Source organism: Bufo gargarizans, chromosome 3 (assembly GCF_014858855.1).
Source record: "Bufo gargarizans isolate SCDJY-AF-19 chromosome 3, ASM1485885v1, whole genome shotgun sequence".
Lineage (NCBI taxonomy): Eukaryota > Metazoa > Chordata > Amphibia > Anura > Bufonidae > Bufo > Bufo gargarizans.
The window spans coordinates 238672628-238695059 of record NC_058082.1 but is presented as its reverse complement, the minus strand read 5'-3'; the positions used below and the strand labels follow the sequence as shown (position 1 = coordinate 238695059).

The following is a 22432-nucleotide window of genomic DNA, read 5'->3' as shown; positions in this document are numbered from 1 at the left end:
TCAAGAGCTTAAAGGGACTCTGTCACCAGTTTCTAACCCCCCCTTTTAAAACTATTGTTCTCTCCATGGTGCCCTTGTCATTACAAAGCTGTTGTTATAAGATAAATCCGCCCTGTAGTTTTGATAAAAATCGCTTTTATCTAACCTGTCAATCTTCTGGATAAGGTGCCCAGGGCGTTTCTGAAGGTCTGAATCTGCCGCTCTCCGCCGCCGCCGTTGGTGCCCAGCTCCTCCCATGATCCTTTCAGCGCCACCTCGATGTAATGAAATCCGCCTCCGGATCTCTTCAGTGCCCCCTCCTCCTTTTCAAAGATCCCGCGCGTGCGCACAGGCCTGTGCCTGATGCGCCCGTGCGGACTTTTAGATTCTGCCTCGTTGAGCGTTCGCGCACTCGCGCGCATTCGCGCACGTGCGCGCGCATGCGCACTTCGCTCAACGAGGCAGAATCTAAAAGTCCGCACGGGCGCATCAGGCACAGGCCTGTGCGCACGCGCGGGATCTTTGAAAAGGAGGAGGGGGCACTGAGGAGAGCCGGAGGCGGATTTCATTACATCGAGGTGGCGCTGAAAGGATCATGGGAGGAGCTGGGCACCAACGGCGGAGGCGGAGAGCGGCAGATTCAGACCTTCAGAAACGCCCTGGGCACCTTATCCAGAAGATTGACAGGTAAGATAAAAGCGATTTTTATCAAAACTACAGGGCGGATTTATCTTATAACAACAGCTTTGTAATGACAAGGGCACCATGGAGAGAACAATAGTTTTAAAAGGGGGGGTTAGAAACTGGTGACAGAGTCCCTTTAATGAATTTGAGTGTGGTACTGTAATAGGATTCCAATCCACCACTGCAACAAGTCAGTTTGTAAGATGTCTTTCCTCCTAGATATTCCATGATAACTGTGAGTGATATTATTACAAAGTGGAATATTTTAGGAACCACAGACAACTCAGCCACAAAGTGTCAGCATGTGTAAGTACAGAGTGGGCTCACAAAGTGCTCAGGTACAAGTCGCCAACGCTCTGCTGGCTCAATAACAGCTAAGTTCCAAACCACCTCTGGCATTAACATTAACCCAAAAAATGTTTACCCTCAGCTTCATGGAATGAGTTCCCATGGCTGAGCAGCTACATGCAAACCGTACATCACCAAGCACAATGCCTAGTGTCAGATAGAGAGATGTAAGGTACCCTGCCTCTGGACTCTGGAGCAGTAGAAATGTGTTCTATAGAGTGAAGAATCATGCTTCTCTATCTGGCAGAATAATGGATCAGTCTGGTTATGGTGAATGCCAGGAGAACATTACCTGTCTGACTGCATTAGTGGAGGAGGGATAATGCTATGGAGTTGTTTTTCAGGGGTTGACCTAGGCATCTTAATTCCAGTGAATGGAAATCATAATGCTTCAGCATACCAAGACATTTTGGACGATTTTATCATTCCAAGTTTGGGGAAAGCCCTTTTCTATTTGAGTTTGACTGTGCCCCAGTTCACAAAGTCAGGTCCATAAAGGCATGGTTGGATGAGTTTAGTGTTGAAGAACTGGCCTGCACAGAGCCCTGAACTCAAACTCATCAAGCACATTTGGGATGAATTTGAATGAAGGCTGCCAGCCAGACCCTCTTGTCTAACATCAGTATATGTATATCACAGGTACAGTGTTTCAATAGAAACCAATGGGGTAAATTCATATAAAAAATTATATTGAGGAAGAAGTGCCAAATTTATTAGATGCAGATCTGTTAATAAATTTGGCTCATAATTTGGCAGCTTGTATGACAGAAAATCAAATCTATACCAGTTAGAGTGGTCAAATTCCTGGCATAAATTAGAGTTAATCTGTCTGGCCCTGGGAGGCCAGACCAACTCCTAATAATCCCTTAAGTGCCATGAGATCTGCAAAGACCTAAACCATTGTAAAATATTTGGCAAAGAAGAAAGAATGTATTCCACAAAACTGGCGCTCAAAAGGCCCTGATAAATTCCTGCCTATGAGTACATCTTCAGATGAATCACAGCGTCCATCTGAGTACTTCTGCCCTTTCATTTCAGTGATTGTAGGGATCCTAGCACCTGGACCACCACCAATCAAAACTTCTGACATTTTTAACTTTGTGTAAGATAAATAAAGCTATGATCCATGTAAAGATGTATTGTGAAATTAATTGCTACAGAATTTTGGATCTATTTAGATTAAAAGGGAAACAATTGTAGACATTAGTTCAAAAAAAGGAGATTACTGCTGAGCTCGATAAATATATGGGTATATCAAGATCACATTTTCTTCTAACTTTAAGAAGCCGTGACTTTATTTCTGTTTATAAAGATTAGCATCCTTGCCCATATGGTGCAGAGTGAAGTGAATAAACATGGGAGTTAAACACGTGTGTAGCATCACAGCAATCATATTTATATTTGTTAATTTCTAGCTTATTGCATCTAATCCTCTTCCCTTCTAACTACTTTGTGTGCCAATCAGCAAGGCAATGGACATTCGTAGTTCATGTCTTAGCAGCACAGAAAGTAGCCTGGAGGGAAATTGTTCTGAATGCTGACTAAATGCACTTGTTTTTCACTGCTCAAGTGATCAACAATTCTACAAGTCTTAACTGCAAACTGGAACCCAGCACCTTTTGGAAATTGTGCATCACAGAGAGATTATCATGCAGAAATTATAGCCAAGAGCAGAAATATTTTCTCCTTAAACTGATATGCACAGCATTTACACCTAGAACGTAATAAAATGCTACAAAGTGAATGTCTACCTTTTATCTTAGACAGGTCAAGGATTATTTTTTATTATTTCTGAATATGTCCTTTTATAGGTCGTAGTTCTGTTTTCATAGCTCCAAATTCCCTGCTTCTCTTCCTACTGCCATGGAGATATACATAGAAAAATCCTGAATGCCTGTAGCCATCATTATAGGAGCATGCTCATTTTTACAACTTTTATAGAGGCCAATGATTAATACGTGTATAGTACGGTTCCCCTATTGTGGATACAATAGTGGCAGTCACAACCCTATAGCTGCAAAGTACCTTGTATTCCAGTGCAAAATCCATATGTGGACTCTTTACCTTGGGTTGTGATTACTATCTCTAAAAACAGTATAGCCACTGGTCCGTAGGGTTTCTCATGCACTGTTCCCGAAACAGTATGCATACTTCCAGAGGTCTAACGTGAAGCTCCTGGGCTGCAACACAAAATCTGCAGCTAAGGCATGCACTGACTATGTGCAATGTACGTATAGTACTAGTGTTTTCTTATATGGCCTCAGGGCCAGGTTGTGGCTGCTACATCTGTACTTCCTACAGCTATGTCCCTATATACATATTCAAATTTGTATTCTATTACTCCCACTTTTGTCTAAAGGACCTCACATATTAGAGCAGGGTTCGGCAACCTTCAGCACTCCAGCTGTTGTGAAACGACAATTCCCAGCATGTTCCACTGATTTCTATAAGAGATTTTAGAAGAGCAGAACAAAAAAGCATGGTGGGAGTTGTCATTTCACAACAGCTGGAGTACCACAGGTTGCCTACCCCTGTATTAGACAAACCCGCCATTTTATGCAGGACCGGCAAACAATCAAAGGTGTATGGGGTCTCCCCAACTCTCCACTAACAGATGATGTTAGGAGGGAGAGAAGGATTGGCCACATTGAATTTCAATGCCTGATCCTATTGTTTTCCCAGGGGATAAGCCACCAAAAGAGTCTGGCAGCAGTTTAGAACTCTCTCCCCACTGATAACACATATATGGCCAAAGATAGAGTAACAGTCAGCTATGGCCAAACAAGTGCTTGGTTGACAGTTATGGAAGGTATATGGGCACTTTAAGTTGCAATATTTACTGCAATTTAGTAGTTCTGCCTTTATATCCAGAAATCTCAGAAGAAACTTTGCTATACCTTGGACTCATCCCATTTATGTTCTTAGATATGATATATGATGAATTAACATCTGTAGCTCAGAGTTGCCAACTGTCCAGAAATATTGGGCACTTTTTGCCTATGTCTGTGAAAAAAAAAAGGTGTCTGTGATTTTTTTTGAGGCTGGTGGTACTTGACTAGATTATTTTGGTGGCAATTATTATCATTTTAGAGCTCACAGTAAATGCTAGTAATGAATTGTTATCAGTATATTGAGATACAGACAAGTATTACTTACAATCTTTGTGATTCATTATCGTTTTCCAATTTGTCCGTCAAAAATGTTGTCTGTCCGTGATTTTGAGTTAAGTTGTCTAGAAAAAAGAAAAATTCTGGTTGGCAACCCTGCTGTGGCAGTAATAACCAAAAGCTAGATATTTGGCATACATTTAAAATTAAGGAAACATATTTTAGATACTAAAAAAACAAAACAAGCAGACTTCATTGTACTCGTATTTGCTTTCCATGCAAAGCAAGCAGTGAATGTAACTGTTTTGTCACAAGCTATTGCATTCCTACAATTGTGTGTATTCTACACCGTACAACCATTGATTGCTTCATCTGAAATGGAAGCTCTAATTGCGATTCACTTCTGTATCATTTGACATTCATTTACAATACAGTAAGTTCATAATGAGCATTGCAGTGTACCTTCTATGCCAATACCACCTAGGAGGGTATGAATGGCAGGAGGAAGGAATTAATGATAAAAGCTTCTCTGATGATTGCCACTTACAAAAGGAAAAGCTTTATCGCATTGTAGAGCAGTTTAATTTTGTAAAATGTGATAAATCAGTGTATTGTTGATGACAGAGAGGAGGGGTGAAAGTGTTTGTGTCGGAAAACCAGAAAAATTAGTATAGCTTATGTTTCTAACACAATTAGGCTGGATGCACACATAGGTTTTCACAGTATTTCTCACTCCATTTTTGCTGATGTTCTTACTGGCATTTGTGGCCAGATGTTCTATACGTGGTTGAGAAATTTCCATATGCAGTCTCCTTTTACTAAAGACTGGCATTTCATACACCAATCTTAACCCCATAGTGACCACCCATACGTGTTTTTATGGCGGTCACTAAGGGGCCTTAGGCTGGGCTGCCACTTTTTTACAGCGGCCCAGTCTAAGCACTGCATGGGTTCCCCATGCAGCGGGGAGCCGGGAGCGGGGACCCAGCTCTCACATGAGAGCCGCAGCCTTGTTCTAACAGCCCAGACCGGCAGTAGTGCTGATCCAGGCTGTTTAACATTTTACATGCCGCGGGCAATGGCACCCACTGCATGTAAAGTGCTGACAGAGGGAGCAGACTCCCTCTGTCTCCCATCGGCACCTCGCATATTCGATCGCCGATGTGTGTGTGAAGGCTGCCTGGGGTCTGATGTAAGCCCCAGACCAGCCTTGAGTAATTTCCAGCAGGCTGCCCCTCTCTGGTCAATGTCAGAATAGCATTGCCATTAAAATTAAATGCACTATAGGGATAGTGCATTGCATTTTAAAAGAATTCAAAAAGCTGTCTGTTATACTCCCCTTGTTCCCCTTTATTCAATAAAAAAAATACCATAAAAAATTACGCTTTTTTTCCATTGAAAATATTAAAATACATTCAATCAAAAAATTGCTAAAAAAAAATCTTCCCCATATGTTTGGTATTACCACGTCCGTAACGACCAGGACTACGTAAATATCATGTAAATTATTCCCTACGGTGAACGCCGTAAAAAATAAAGAAAGAAAATGACAGAATTGCTCATTTATTCTTAGTTGCCATCGAAGAAATGTAATAACAAAATGATACCAATGTAAAATACTAATAAAACCAAGCCCTCACACAACTCCATAGAAAGAAAAATAAAAAAGTTAAAAAAAAAAAATTTCTTTTAAAAAAAGAGGGTTTATTGCAAAAAATAGTAAAATGTAAAAAAAATTGGTATCACTGTAATCGTACTGACCCAGAGAATAAAGATATTATGTTATTTATACCGAAAAATTAATGCCATAAAATGTCCCATCTCACTCCCAGAAAGAGTTAATAAAAGTTAATCAGAAAGGTATATGTACCCAAAAATGGTGCCATTAAAAACTACAACTTGGCCCATAAAAAACAAGCCCTCATAAAGCTATATAGACAGAAAAATAAAAAAGTTATAGCTCTTGGAACGCGACGATGAAAAATGGAAGAAAAACTCTAGGTTAGTAAGGCCCAAAACAGGCTGGTCACTTAGGGGTTAATAAGAAATCTGTTGGAGTAAAATGTGGCCAACTTCTGAAGAGGAGCAGGCTTCTCAATAAATTTGTCTCAATGAAAGGCAGCTGCTGGCTAACTGGCCGCACGACCCAACCAGATCACTGCCGCTCCATGTGGCCGTACCCTTAAAACAAGCATAGAATTAATTCCAAGCAATTATTAGACCGTTTTATATGTGTAAACGTCATTTTTTATAATGTCTTTTTACATTGTCTTTATTTTCTAGGCCTTCAGAGCAGAAATAGCACCGATAAAAAACAACGTTGATCAAGTGAATGATCTTGCGTACCAGTTCAAAGCGACTGACATCCAGTTATCTCCTTATAATATTAACCGCCTGGAAGATTTAAACACAAGGTGGAAGCTGCTACAGGTAAAGTGCTTTCTTAGATTCATTTATAGGTGTGCAGACAGATTACATCAGTTAAAAATCCTGTTGCTCATGGTGGAGCATTTTTCTTAAGGATTTATATTGTATAAAAGGTAATCTGATTATTATTTTTTTTACTTCTATGGATAGTAAAGTTCATTTCATCAATTTCATTAATTGTTCAGATAGTCTGTATATGTACCTATGTGCATGAAATTCATAGTATTAAAAATGTTAGTTGGTTGAAAATGTGGAAAAAAAAATATCTATGAAGTTTCTTTAATGCGTTTCACTGATTAAATACTATAATTGTACTGCTTAAAGTTTCATCATGTGAAATCACATGAATGCAGCGCCCGAATAATAGTTACAACAGCAGGACCAATTTCCAATGTGGAATATCATTCTAATTGTCGAAGATATTTTTAAATGTTATGTTAAAGGCATAGTCGGGGTTAGAAAATCAATTTTCAAAAACCTTATTGTGGCATTCTGAGTACATAAAGGACCCCCATGCCAGAGCACAAAGCAGCTACACAGAATGTCCCTTAGGCCTCTTGCACACAAACGTTTTTTTCCCGTTAACGTTCCATGTTTTGCATTCCGTATACGGACCCATTCATTTCAATGGATCCACAAAAAAAAACGGAAGGTACTCCGTATGCCTTCCATTTCTGTATTTCCGTTTTACCATTCTGTTCAAACAAAGAACATGTCCTATTATTGTCCGCAAAAAACGGACAAGGGTAGTTCTGTTCTATCAGGGGCCAGCTGTTCCGTTCTGCACTTGGATGTCGTCCGTATTTTTTGCGGATCCGTTTTTTGCGGACCCCAAAATACTGAAAAAGCCATTCAGTCGTGTGCAAGAGTCCTTAATCATGAGCTTTGCATGTCCATACACTCCACAAACAAATCAATGATTTTATTGGGCACCATTCCAAGCTTCATTTCCTCTGTGGTTAGCAGAACAGGGGAAATGAACATTTGCTTCCATAAGAGACCCTAGCTATAAGACAACCAGTGGTCTAATATAGTAACATATTAGGGAATGTCTCATCGGAAAATGAGCTATTGTTTAAATCATGTTTTTATGTTGTGTGTGTGTGTGTTTGTGTAACATTTTAGTGATTTGATTTTTAATGTTTCTATCTAGATTTAGAAAGTCATTCCAAAATTATGTCATGTTCAAACTGGAACAGGTCACAGAAAGTATAGGTAGGGATATTTTACTGTCTCACTTTCAAATACAATCACTGATATTGACAAACGGTATTAAAATTAAAATAACAAATCTTTACCAGTCAAGTTAAAAATGTATGTATTTGTTATTAGTGGTGTTTTATTTTTTTATTTTTTTTACTGGGGCTTAATTACACTACAGCCATAGCTGATATAGTGACACCACATCCGAGGTGGGAAAAGTTGTAGGACACAGATACTTAGCTTATACACAATGCAGCGTGGGGTATACATACACACTATACCCATGATGCACACTTACCCACCTCAGCGTTTAATTAGCCTATTTGTTTAAAGGGATTAATACATTTTTAACCCGACTGGTAATAAAGATTTGTTATTTTAATTTTAATACCGTTTATCAATATCAGTGATTGCACGCTCATACTGGCCACAAATATGCAAAACTTCCTATTCTTAGACAGTGGTCACACTGGCCATTAGACACAATAGACTAGAGAGAACTCATTAACTTCTATGGAGGATTTTTTAGGCATGCTCTGTCACCTGCGCAGAGGTCAGGAGGGAGTAGTCAAACTGTTATGAATGGTGGATTCTGTGTTATCTATACAGAGGTGATATATGTCATTGTTGTTCTGCCTGTCATGATAATGAGATGGCTACTGAAAAGTTACCTGTACAGAACAGAAAGTCTCCACATTATTAGGGACAGTGACCAATACGAAAACTGACCACTTTTAGGTAGGTTTTACTTAAATATAGTTACATGAAAAATTAAAACAAAAAACTTGACATAAAAAAGTAATTTAAACCATGTCATTTTCTCATGACACATTGCCTTTAAATGACCTCAATGTAATTGAGGTCAGGTGCCAAGTGTGGGAATCTGCTGTCATTATAATTAATTTCTATCCCACTCGAAGTTGATAATGAGATTCCCAACATTAGAGTATATTTTTGACACATACACTAAACTGTGTTTTTTAATGAGACTGCAAAGAAAAAAAATCCACCACATATGGACAGAGTTGCTTAAATTCCTGAGTGGGCTCAGTGCATATGTTAACATAAGAGGACCTCATACCCCTTCTAAGACACAATAGGTTCCTTTGTAAAAAAAAAAAAAGAGACTTGTATCAAGACAGAAATGATATTCCTATTGTTTCTTGTTCCTGATTGGGTTCCTTGGTGGTTTCTTAATCAAAAGCTTTATCACTATATTCAGCCTTACCTTTAGAACTTCGGCTTCAGCTAGAGGCAAAGCATTACGTTGAGTTTTTCATCTCAATGATAAAGGACACCTTTAGATTTTCTTCATCTATGAACTTGAACAAAAGGTCTCCCCTCTTAAAAATGAGTAGTCCTTTACTGGAGCACCAGGGTATTAGAGTGACAGGTGCTTGTATCTTCCGAGCTCTATAAGTGGTCGCAATTCTCTTACAAGCTATAAAACTCTAACATTGAAATTAGTTTTAGTAGTAAAAATTAGAATGTAGGTCAAGATATTGTTTAACTCCATTCTTTTTTAGATGTGATGGATTTTTACATACCATTTTATTTTAAGGAGACCTCGCTGTTACAAGTATAACATTAGTTGTGCCATTTGAATAAAAAGTTCAACAGCAAAAGTCTTTCAATCTGGCAAATAGCAATCTGGCACTTATTGCCAGCACAAATCTGTACTATAATGTGCAATTTCCCCACATCAGAAGCAAAATATTGAGCAGAGACAACCAGTATGGAAATGTTGGAGATAAACCCCTTATTGATTAATAATACATATTTTTAGGGTACTTTCACACTAGCGTTTTTCTTTTCTGGCATTGAGTTCCGTCCTATGGGCTCAATACCGGAAAAGAACTGATCAGTTTTATCCTAATGCATTCTGAATGAAGAGTAATCCGTTTAGGGTGCATCAGGATGTCTTCAGTTCAGTCTTTTTGTCTTTTCAGGACGGAGATAATACCGCAGCATGCTACGGTTTTATCTCTGTCCAAAATTCATGAATACTTGGCGGAATGCCTAATCCGTCATTTTTTCCCATTGAAATGCATTAATGCCGGATCCAGCCCCAAGTTTTCTGGCAAAGCGGATCCGTTTTTGCAGTCTGCGCATGCTCAGACCGCAGAAAATATGTGAAAAAAATAAATGCCGGATCTGTTTTTCCGGATGACACAAGAGAGACGGATCCGGCATTTCAATGCATTTGTCAGACGGATCAGGATCCTGATTCGTCTAACAAATGCCATCAGCAAGCGTGAAAGTACCCTTATACTGGTAATTAAACCACCTAACTGTTCTGCCCGAGCTCAGCTCCAGCTGTGGGAAAAGTACATACCTGTTCTGCCCCAGATGAGCTTGGGCAGAAGTGGAAGGGGAGGGCTGCTTTAGATGCTGCTATCTCCTCCATTGTAGCAGCTAGAAGCCTGCAGCTGGTCCTGTTTGAAAGCTGACATTAGTTCAAGCAACAGAAGAGATATTGAGTAGGTAAAACCTGCTTTTACTTTCACTTTCAGCTTCATTCACTGCATCCTGATTTCTAACTGTGATATCTTTCCATGTGTTTCCATATCTCTAGCTCTAAGGTACTAAACCGGAGATATGAGCAGCTACCCCCCTCTCTGTCAGTCTGGAGGAGAATGGAGGCTCTCACTAATATTTGCTTTATAAGATACACTGCTTCTTACAAAGTGAAAAATACAGTAATTGGCAGTGCGCCACGGGGTCAGGTGCCCGGTCACCATTGTAACTGGTACGACCCATATAGCTACTTACATGAAAGTTCACCATTGAACACTATTTTTGTGCTGATCACAAATCCCAATACATCATCTCAGCAGTCAGAGCATAAAATCCCCTATGTAGAGATAAAGTTAAACAAAATAATAATAATTGTGCCTGCAGTCACTACTCCTGGGGGTTTAGGTACTAAGCTTCTTGTGACCTATTCCCTTCACAATTTTTCTGCAAATGCTGTTTTCATATCACAATTCTAGAATCACTTTAGTTTTCAATGTAGTTTTTAAATCAGCTCTTTAGTTGACTTAATTCTACATTAACCCCTTAGTGACCACCCATACGCCTTTTTACGGCGATCACTCGGGGGCCTTAGGTTGGGCCGCCCCTCTCTGGTCAATGTCAGAATAGCATTGCCATTAAATTCAATGCACTATAGGAATAGTGCATTGCATTTTAAAAGCAATCAAAAAGATGTCTGTTATAGTCCCCTTGTGGGACTATTAAGTAATAAAAAATAAAAAATAAACTAATTTATTCAACAACAAAAAATCCCATAAAAAAAAGCTTTTTTTCCATTGAAAATATTGAAATACATTCAATGAAAAAAATTGCAAAAAAAAAATCTGCTGATCAATATTCAGAATAGCACTGACATTAAAATGCAATGCACTATAAGGATAATGCATTGCATTTTAAAATCAATTGAAAAGCTATCTATTATAGTCCCCTTGTCGGACTATTAAGTGGTTAAAAAAAGTAAAACAATGTTATTCAATAAAAAAATCCAATAAAAAAATCCAATAAATAAATTATGTTTTGTATTGCCGCATCCGTAACAACCTGGACTACATAAATATCATGTAAATTATCCCCTACGGTGAACGACACAAAAAAAAAGAAAAAAAAAGACTGAATTGCTAATTTATTCTTAGTTGCCACCGAAAAAATGTAATAACAAGCGATCAAAAGGTGCCATTTAATCCAAAAGTATACCAATGAAAAATACAAGTTGTCCCACAGAAATCAAGCTCTCATACAACTCCATAGAAAGAAAAATAATACATTTATGGGTCTTGGGAAGCGGCAATGCAAAAACACTTTTTTCTTTTGAAAAAAAGGGGTTTTATTGCAAAAAAGTACTATATGTATTTGGTATCACTGTTATCGTACTGACCAGAGAATAAAGATATTATGTTATTTATACCAAAAAATGAACGCCATAAAATTTATAACGCAGTGGCAATATTGCTGTTTTTTCCCCATCTCCCTCCCAGAAAGATTTAATAACAGTTAATTAGAAAGTTATGTGTACCTCAAAATGGTGCTATTAAAAACTACAACTTGTCCCGCAAAAAACAAGCCCTCATACAGCTATATAGATGGAAAAATAAAAAAATTATAGCTCTTGGAACGCGACGATGAAAAAAGGAAGAAAAACGCTTGGTCAGTAAGGCCCAAAACAGGCTGGTCACTAAGGGGTTAAGGTACTGTGCCTCAATAGGCATTGAAGCGGACTGAGTTCTTACCCTTGGATTAACATTCATAACATCATTAATATACAAAATATGATTTTTCTTTTCAGTGCAATTTTTCGTATTTGAATGCTGCTTTCTATTTTTAAAAATTGTTTGTAATGTATGATATTTTTCACCTTCACAATGACATTGCCCCTAATTAGGATTCATTTACAGCTTGGAAATATTTCAGTTGATTTTATAGGTTTGTTTTGCAGTAATGATGTTACAATCTACATTACCTTTGCTCTGTTTGTGTTTATTTTATGCCCTGTTGTTTTGTTAAATGAAATGACACAAATTTTCTCTGTATGTGAGCTACTTCCAACATGGTGCATCAGTATTCCAGACACGATTACAATGGAAATTATTAACCACTTAACGCCCAGTGCCGTACATGTACAGAGCAACTGGATGTGACTTAACTCCCAGCGCCATACATGTACGGCGTGCTGATCGGGCGGGTGCAGGAGCTGCGCTCACCCGATCCGCGGCAGGGGATATGGCAGTCATTCTTAGCCGGCTGTATGCGCCGGCACGGCCACGGTCAGCGCTGACCGCGGCACGTGCGATGTCCGTGCACGGAAGAAGCTGCCTTTTTTAGGCATTGTGGCTGTCTTCCGGGAGAGCCTGTGAGATCCAGCACCCTGTATCTCATAGGCAAGCAGGCTGTAAGTGTATTACAGTCTGTAATACACTTGAAGTCAATGTATCACAATACAGACCGCCCAAAAAAATATGAATTTAAAGTTTCAAGTAAAAAAAAAAGTGTATTTTTCCCAAAATAAAGTTAAAAAAAAATTTGGGGAAAAAAAGAAATGCAGAGATATTAGGTATCGCCGCATCCATATCGACCGGCTCTATAAAAATAGCACTTGACCTAACCCCTCAGATGAACACCGTCAAAAAATTAAATAAAAACTGTGCTAAAAAAATTAAATTCTCACCTTACATCAATAAAAGTGCAACACCAAGCGCCCAAAGTAGTACCAATCTAACAGTCCCCTCATCCCGCAAAAAATTAGCCTCTACCTAAGACAATCACCCAAAAAATTAAAAAAACATTATTTTTTTTGTTTCAAAAATGCTTTTATTGTGTTAAATGCAAAAAAGGACATATTAGGTGTTAAATGTAAAAAAAAACATATTAGGTATAGCTGCGTTCTTAACAACCTGCTCTATAAAAATACCACATGACCTAACCCCTCTGGTGAACACCGTAAAAGGAAAAAAAAAAAAGGTGTCAAAAAAGCCTTTTTTTGTCACCTCACATCACCAAAAGTGTAATATAGCAAGTGATCAAAAAGCCATATGCACCCCAAAATAGTGCCAATCAAACTGTCATCTCATTCCACAAAAATGACTACCTAAGACAATCGCCCCAAAAATAAAAAAAACTAGGGCTCTCAGAATATGGAGACACTGAAACATTATTTTTTATATTCAAAAATGCTGTTATTTTGTAAAACATAAATAAATAAAGTATACATATTAGGTATTGCCGCGTCTGTAACAACTTTCTCTATAAAAATACCACATGATCTAACCCCTTAGGTAAAAATAAAAACGCTGCCAAAACAGCTTTTTTGTTATCTTGCCTCACAAAAAGTGTAATATAGAGCAACCAAAAATCATATGTACTCTAAAATAGTACCAACATAACTGCCACCTTATCCTGTAGTTTCCAAAATTGGGTCTTTTTTTGGAGTTTCTGGGGTGCATCAAATGTGACATGGCAGCTTAAAATCTGCCTTCCAAAAACCATATGGCGTTCCTTTCCTTCTGCGCCCTGCCGTGTGCCCGTACAGCAGTTTACAACTAAATATGGGGTGTTTCTGTAAAATACAGAATCAGGGCAATAAATATTGAGTTCTGTTTGGCTGTAAACCCTTGCTTTGTTAGTGGAAAAAAATTGATTAAAATGTAAAATCTGCCCAAAAAGTGAAATTCAGAAATTTCATCCCCATTTTCCATAAATTTTTGTGGAACACCTAAAGGGTTAACAAAGTTTGTAAAATCAGTTTTGAATACCTTAAGGGGTGTAGTTTCTAAAATGGGGCCATTTTTGGGTGGTTTCTATTATGTAATCCTCACAAAGTGACTTCAGACCTAAACTGGTCTTCAAAAAGTGGGTTTTGGAAATTTTCTGAAAGATTTCAAGATTTGCTTCTAAACTTCTAAGCCTTCTAACGTCCCCAAAAAATAAAATGGCATTCACAAAATGATCCAAACATGAAGTAGACATATGGGAAATGTAAAGTGGTAACTATTTTTGGAGTTATTACTATTATAAAAGTAGAGAAATAGAAATTTGGAAATTAGCTAATTTTTCTAAATTTAGGGTAAATTTGACTCATTTTTACCACTGTCATGAAGTACAATATGTGACGAGAAAACAATCTCAGAATGGCCTAGATAAATAAAAGCGTTTTAAAGTTATTACCACATAAAATATCAGATTTGCTAAAAATGGCCTGGGCAGAAAGGTGAAAATGGCTTTGTCCTGAAAGGGTTAAGTTCAATATATTGTTTATTTTCACAGTTTTACAACTTTCACTTGGTCTAAATTTAAGCCAGCACCTTATTCAGAACTACTCTAAATGGCATAAAGTGTTGTGTTTTTTTTTTTATACCTTATTTAATTTTTTCATGTTTCAACACAAAATAGACACTCGAAGTTCAGGTGTCCATCACACTGTGGAATTTTTGCAATCAAACACCGCTGACATATCAGCAGTGTACGGGTGTACATATTCCACTGGATCTGCTCTAAGCAATGTGTGCTCCTACCTGTGCCAGCTCTGCTCTGTTAAAGCCTGGCATAGATGTGCCAGGTAGGCGCAGCAATGTGCTATGCAGAGCTCCTGCCTGTGCCCACTCGCTGATCTAATCAAGGCTTCAGCAGAATGAGCATAGCCAGGAGCTCTGTATGGCGCTGCTGCTGTGTGTGCCTGCTCCTCTAAAACCTGGCATAGCACATCTATGCACATCTATCAATGTTCTGGCGATGGCAATGAATAGCGGGACATCATATCTGTGATTTGGATTTATATCCTATGGACACCTTATGTAGGTATAACTTAGACTGTGTTGGCAAGTCTTTTTCCCTTTAACGGGAGTAGATTGAACATAGCTGTGTGCACAGAGCTAGACTGGCCACCCCACCACCTTTTTCAGTACTGCTTCTATGTACTAGCTATTGCTATATACATATATAGAGACCTTGGGTCACTATCATCTGTCGCTATGTACCCCATGAATGCCATCTAGGTTGAATAGGCTATTTTTGTTTGAATATATTACATCTTAATCATTTTTGAGCCCCTGATGAACCCCAGATAGGATATATCTAGGAGGAACTATAAGTACAGTGTATAGTTCATCTATACTCTAATAAGTCTATAATTATTCCAGATTAAGTGAATCCCTACTCTCTAATACAGGGTTGGACTGTAACTATTGACCTAGACATATTCTTAATGCTAATGAGTGATCCCACTTATATCAGCCTCCCACTCCAATGAGTTCAGGGTTTTGGAGGACTAGATAAAAACAGTGAGATCACCCTGGTCAGGGCTACTTCACTTTAGGGCTCATGCATAACGACCTTTGTTTTGAGGTGCGTAAATTGCAGATCCACAAAACACGGATACTGGCCGTGTGCATTCTGAATTTTGCGGAAAGGAACAGCCAGCCCATAATAGAACGGTCCTATCCTTGTCCATAATGTTGACAATAAAAGGACATGTCCTATTTTTGGGGGCGGAATGGAGTCATTTCCGTTTTTTACGCCCCCATTAAAGTTAACAGTTCTGCATACGGGCTGCAAAAAAACCCGGAACAGACAAAAAAATAAGTTTATGAGCATGAGCCCTTAGGTAGGGTAAGCTAGGACAGAGTATTTTTCTGAGGTTGTAGTCTTGTCTGAATTTGGAGTTTTTAATGGTTATATTTTATAAAGGTTATATTTTAGGGAAGTGTTTCTGTTTTCCCTGGTTGATTTTGGAACTTTTCATTGTTATCGAAGTTTGCTGATAGCTGGTAGCACATCTATGCCAGGCTTTAGCATAGCGAAGTGGGCACAGGTAGGAGAAGTGATATGTGTTCCTGCCTGTGGAGCTCTCAGGGCAGCCCCAATAGAATCCGTACTGCCATACACTAGTTTTGAGTGAATCAAAGTTCACAAAGTGGACTTTAATCTGAATTTCAGGAAAAATTCGCAGTGAAGCCGAATTTCCTCGTGCTCCATGGTAGCAAATAGTTTTTATTTTTAATTTTCAAACAGTAAAGTGCTCTAATATGGATCTCAGATGCAGCATCTGAGGGGTTCAATGCTGGGGGGCAGTGCAATTGCCATTCCCGGTCATTGCACCCACTAGTTACAAAGAAATGCACTTTGTGACGAAGTAATTCATCACAAAGCGTTTTGTTTTTTTATTCGGCGAAGCAGTCAAACCAAATTTTAGAGAACTTCGCTCATCTCTACCATACACATGTCAGTGGAATTCAACTGTATGAATTCCAAAGTGTAATAGACACCTGAAAAAAATAAAAATAAAAATTTATATATAAAGAAGGACATATATATGTGTGTATGTATGTATGTTTCGCGATGACTCAAAAACGCAACCATCGATTTCAACGAAACTTGGTATACACATCCCTTGCTACATGGAAAGAAATCTTGTGGGGGTCACAGCTCTCTAGGACGTACCGTTCCTGAGATATTCCCAAAAATGACCTGCATTAGCCAATACAAGCCTGCAAGTCTTTCTCTTCATATCCCAACTGCCATACACACGGTCACATGTCCCTTATCAGCCAAAAGAAGCTCGCAGATCCTTAGTCTCCACATACACACAGTTTTACTCCAGGTTTCCATAACAACCCAGCCAACCCAAGTTGCACAACACATAGGGCACAACTACTCTGCTACATGCATCCATCTTGGATGGATTGTTTTGCAACTGTCGTGTCGCAGTCGCAACATGTCGCATGTCACAGTGCAACACCATAGCCTATCATTATAAAAATTGTTGAGAAAAAATGTTGCACAACACATGTTGTCGTGTAGCCCTAGCCTTAAAGGGGCAGGACCCTGTGGAGGTCACTGTTACAGGGGCGGGCACTGTGGAGGTCACTGTTAAAGGGGCGGGCACCGTGTAGGTCACTGTTAAATGGGAGGGCACTGTGGAGGTCACTGTTAAAGGGGCGGGCACTGCGGAGGTCACTGTTAAAGGGGCAGGCACTGTGGAGGTCACATAAAGGACACGCAGTGTGGAGGTCACATAAAGGGGCGAGCAGTGTGGAGGTCACTTAAAGGGGCAGTCACTGTGGAGGTCACTTAAAGGGGCAGACACTGTGGAGGTCACTCTTAAAGGGGCCGACATTGTGGAGGTCACTGTTAAAGGGGCGGGCACTGTGGAGGTCACTCTTAAAGGGGCGGACATTGTGGAGGTCACTGTTAAAGGGGCGGGCACTGTGGAGGTCACTGTTAAAGGGGCAGGGTGCTGTATAGGTCACTGTTAAGGGGGAATGCCCCTGAGAAGGGAGTGGGGTGCTGTGAAACTCACTGTTAGGCCTCTTTCACACTACCGTTTATTTTTTCCGTTTTGCGGTCCGTTTTTTGCGTTCCGTATATGGTCCGTATACGGAACCATTCATTTCAATGGTTCCGCAAAAAGAACGGAATGAATTCTGTATGCATTCCGTTTCCGTATTTCCGTTCCGTTGAAAGATAGAACATGTCCTATTATTGCCCGCAAATCACAGTCCGTGGCTCCATTCAAGTCAATGGGTCCGCAAAAAAGATGGAACACATACGGAAATGCATCCGTATGTCTTCCGTTTCCGTTCCGTTTTTTCTGAACCATCTATTGAAAATGTTATGCCCAGCCCAATTTTTTCTATTTAATTACTGTATATGCCATACGGAAAAATGGAACGGAACAACGGAACAGAAACGGAGACACAACAGAACCAAAAAAACTGAACAACGGATCCGTTAAAAACAGAACGCAAAACACTGAATTCAACATACTGTAGTGTGAAAGAGGCCTTAGATCCATTCACACGTCCGCAAAATGGATCCGCATCCATTCCGCAATTTTGCGGAACGGGTGCAGACCCATTCATTTTCAATGGGGCCAGAATGTGCTGTCCGCATCCACATTTGCGGATCCGAACCTCCGCATCCGTGCTTCCGTTTCCGCAAAAAAAATAGAACATGTCCTATTCTTGTCCGCAATTGCGGACAAGAACAGGCATATTCTATTAGTGCCGGCAATGTACGGTCCGCAAAATGCGTACTGCACATTGCCACTTTCCGTGTTTTGCGGATCCGTGGCTCCGTGTATCCGCAAAACACGTTGCGGACGTGTGAATGGAGCCTTAAAGGGGTGGGCTGCTGTGAAGCTCAAAGTTAAGGGGACGGGCTGCTGTAGATGTCCTATTGTAAGGAGGCGGGGCACTGTGGGGGGGTCAGTGTTAAGTAGTGAGGGGCAGTGGAGTTAACTGTTAAGGGGGTGGGGTGCTGTAGAGGTCACAGTTATGGGGGATACTGTGGATATCTTTTAACGACACACAGAAACATTAAATTAAATAGATCAAATATAACTGTGCGAAGCCGGGTCCTTCTGCTAGTGTATAATATAAAAAAATATTTTATGCCATTTAGAGTACTTTTAAATAGTTGTTCTAAAGTCTAGGTACATAACTTTAAGTTAATAGATTCCATATTTTCCAAAGGAGATCTATCTGTCCTTACTAATAAATCATTGATATTTGGATTATTGAATGTCAATAGCTGGAAAATTATGATACTAAAGGTAGCCAAATACATGAAATAATTGTCAGCCAACAGCTAATTCTACTGAAACTTCAGAGGCCATTTGCCATAACAACATTCTGATAAACATTAAAATATCAGTATATTCCATCACAATTAGTGGGTTCGACAAAATGTGCTCCATAGCATATAGGTACCGTAAATCTTTCCAAAGTCTAGCAGAACAAATAGCAACTATATCTCAATGTACTCGGGACATAATATGACCATACATCATGGTAGATCTTGGAAGGATGAATAAAGGATGAGCTCAATGCACAGTAAGGGAATAGTAAAGAATGAACTCAATGCACAGTAAGGGAATGGTAAAATCTGGAAAGTGAAAATCTAATATCCCCGACTTTTCTGAATTGCTGCATTTTCATATCTCGTAAGACAAATCTTTTTTTAGATTGTCACCTGGTTCTCTATTATCACTATTATTTATGACCTCACAAGTGGCAAAAAAAAAGAAAAATCTGACTTTCCAGTTGGAATTACTTAAGACTCTGTTGAGACAGCATTCCATAGTAGACATGCCCCATTTCTGTGGACACTGGGGTTTATAAGTGTGGAAAGACTACTGCTGGTATATAATTACATTTCCAATTCTGGCTACCTCATAAAGGGAGATGGCACATGGAGTAGAAAGGTTTGGAGATTTATTTATTTTTGTTTTAGATTTTTTATATTAAATTAGCCTTCTTTTTAACATACTCACATTCAATAAACATTTAAGTATATTGCTGTTCTAACAGAAATGACCCTGCTTTTCTATAAACTATTTCCGAGTTATGGCTTTTTTTCTGTTCTTTTTTTAAACCATGGTCTCTCCTGGTTTCCTAAGCAGCATATGTTCTCTATCCACCTGTGCAGGAAAGTAAAATTACTCAAGCATTCTTCACATTGACTAACTTTGAATTGTTTTTGTAAGACCAGCATAATACCTTGACAAATTAATCCCAAAATCCTGACTCCAAAACTTTAATGCCACAGAACATATGTTTCTTTGTCAGGAGTGTGATCATGCCTATGAAAATGAGACAAAGTGGGATTTTAAAACTGCAGCCTACAATACCTTGACATATTCTGTGGGTATATTATTAGTAAGATACATAATAATAAAGCTTTATATTATTTTATAAAAAGAATATGTGAATTATATTGAACATAGTTTTAGTTTATTAGTATATTTTATTTTGTATTTAAATAGTGTAGTTTAGTGTATTACATATTTCGGTAGTTCATTTTATTGTATATTATGTATTGTGCTTACTGTGGTTTATTTTAAGTATATATGCCTACACAGTTCATTATTCTTATAAAAACATACTCCTACAATATTTCTCATTCATTTACAAAACAGTACGTTCAGAATTATCATTGCACTTTACTGCTTGTCTTGGCAGCACCTCCTGGGACTCTGCATGCTTTACGTCTCCGTAGTCAATGTTTGTCATTATTGTACAATAGTATTTGCAGCTGTTGCTAGCTTGGTTGCTCCATACTAGGGGGCTGAGAGCTGAGGTGTACATGTTAACCACAGGGTGTCATAGTCACAAAATAATGTAAACCCTCTTTTTTGCCAAAAGGACATCCACCCACTTCACCTAAGTTGATTAACACACCGAAAACTTTTGCAATAAGGAGATGCAGGTCATATCTACAACATCTTCTTCAGAGGGCCATAGCAGGTATATTATGGTATGAGAGCAATTGGATGGGAAGCACCAGTAATTTGTCAGGATCTTTATACAAATATGTCTATGGATTCTATAGCTGGATTCAGCAGCATTCGTTGTCCATAGACATTCAATCATGAGGTATTTTCAATGACAAGGAAAAGATGGCTTTCCCAATTGATATCACTAAGTTAGTTCTACAGGGGCAGAAGATAAAGTGATTACCAGATGTCCCCTGTAAAATTATTTTTGTTGGACATGAGACTACCCTTCTTGAATCCTCTTACCCCCAACATAAGCAGTTTTGTTAGAACTTAGTGTCATAAATTGTCCTTCAAAGTAAGATTATAGGCATCTTAGGTAGACTCTGGCAACAAAATTATATCAAAGAAATATTGCCACTAACCAGTTGTGCATGTCTAGTCCAAGACTTGACTTCAGGTGGAGTTGATGCGTCGCAGGAGACCATTTTTTTTATCAGAAGAAGATCTATCATGTTTTCCAAAAACAGCAGCCACCTTCACCTGGCAGTAGTCAACACTTTTTCTTTGAGGCTCCCGATTCCTGAGTAATTTTGCCACTAGTTTCAGCTCTCGATATACTATTGTGGCCATACACTGTTGAGGAATGTGATTCTCTGAACCAGAGCACTGATGCTGTCCATGCTGATTGAATTGTGTCAGAGCTCTGGTTTAGTACCTGCTGAGAAACAGCACCACACCTGTCTATGGGCTGTGTCTGGTTTTGTAGGTCAGCTCCATTGAAATGACTAGGTTGCTAATTAGTTTAGGATTATTATTATTATTACAATGTGAATGGGGCTGAGCTTATGCTAGTAGTGCCTAAAGCTTGAAAGCCTTTGTTCCATACTTTTCAGAAAGGTGAGGCAGTGTGGCCCTTGGATCAGTTAACACTTTATTTTTGTCTTAAATTCATAAACTACATGTGGAATATAATCTGATCAATCTAATCTAGCGTCTTTTCCTTTTTTTGGTCTTCTTAGCATCTGCAAGGTTTACCTCTATGGTACATACTGTGCATACTTGGCAGACATCTCAGAGCCAAAATAGTGCATAAAAGATGTAATAGCATGGTAAATAAGATACAGTCTACATACAGTATGTAAATGCAAACACATACAGTGAAATATATAACACAGCTGATTAACAAGATGCAAAAAATGAATCCTTACTGCCTATACTATGGATTTAATATGTCTTGACATAACGTCTGTGGTATTCCAACAGCAGAAACTTTCCTGCAATAAACAATTGTCAAACCCTTCTGTTCTTCTAAATGCATTATTCATTTCCAGAGGTCAAAAATTCAATTCTTCTCTATTCAGCCAAGTATATTGTACAGCAATGTCACATATGTGGGCAACACAATGCCCACTGTGCTTAATTCCTATTCTCTAGAAGTTGAACTCAAGGTTCTCTTGAATTAATTCCTAATATATTTCAAAAGCAGTGACAGATAGTTGTATAAACTAATATGGCATATGCAGTCCCATATCTCTTTATAACCACAGGCTAGAAGAAAATCTAACAGGTTATAGTGACTGCTTTTATTCATGAGATATTCAAGTATCCTAGAGTCTAAGTCCTGCAATGGGCAGGCAAGATATGGTTAGAGAGACTTGAGATATCTCCTGGCCTCTGACCACATTTGCCCTCCTCATTCCTGAATTCAGCTATATGGCCATCCTGAGGCAACCATAGTAGGAGGACAGAATGTGCATCTGCTGCTGGCCACGACAGAGGGGCAGTTTATCAGGAAGCATTTTGTGCTGCTGGGGCATCATTTTGTGCTGCACTGTAATTTTTTATGCCGTTGGGGCAGTTTATTGTGTTGCACTGCATTCTTTAGCTCTGCAGAGGCAGTATTTTGTGCTGCAATATGGTATTGCTGGCCATCCTACTTGTG

At 38.9% G+C, this 22432-nt stretch overlaps 1 protein-coding gene across 7 annotated transcripts in view; it reads left to right on the top strand.

The window, feature by feature from the left end:
* The window catches only part of DMD (dystrophin), a 3186583-nt gene that overhangs the window by 2696433 nt on the left and 467718 nt on the right, over positions 1-22432 (top strand). For all 7 annotated transcript variants that reach the window (XM_044284724.1, XM_044284721.1, XM_044284723.1 and 4 more), the window contains one exon: positions 6402-6548. In XM_044284724.1, coding sequence (XP_044140659.1) covers positions 6402-6548 — 147 coding nt within the window. The remainder of the gene's footprint in view (positions 1-6401; positions 6549-22432) is intronic.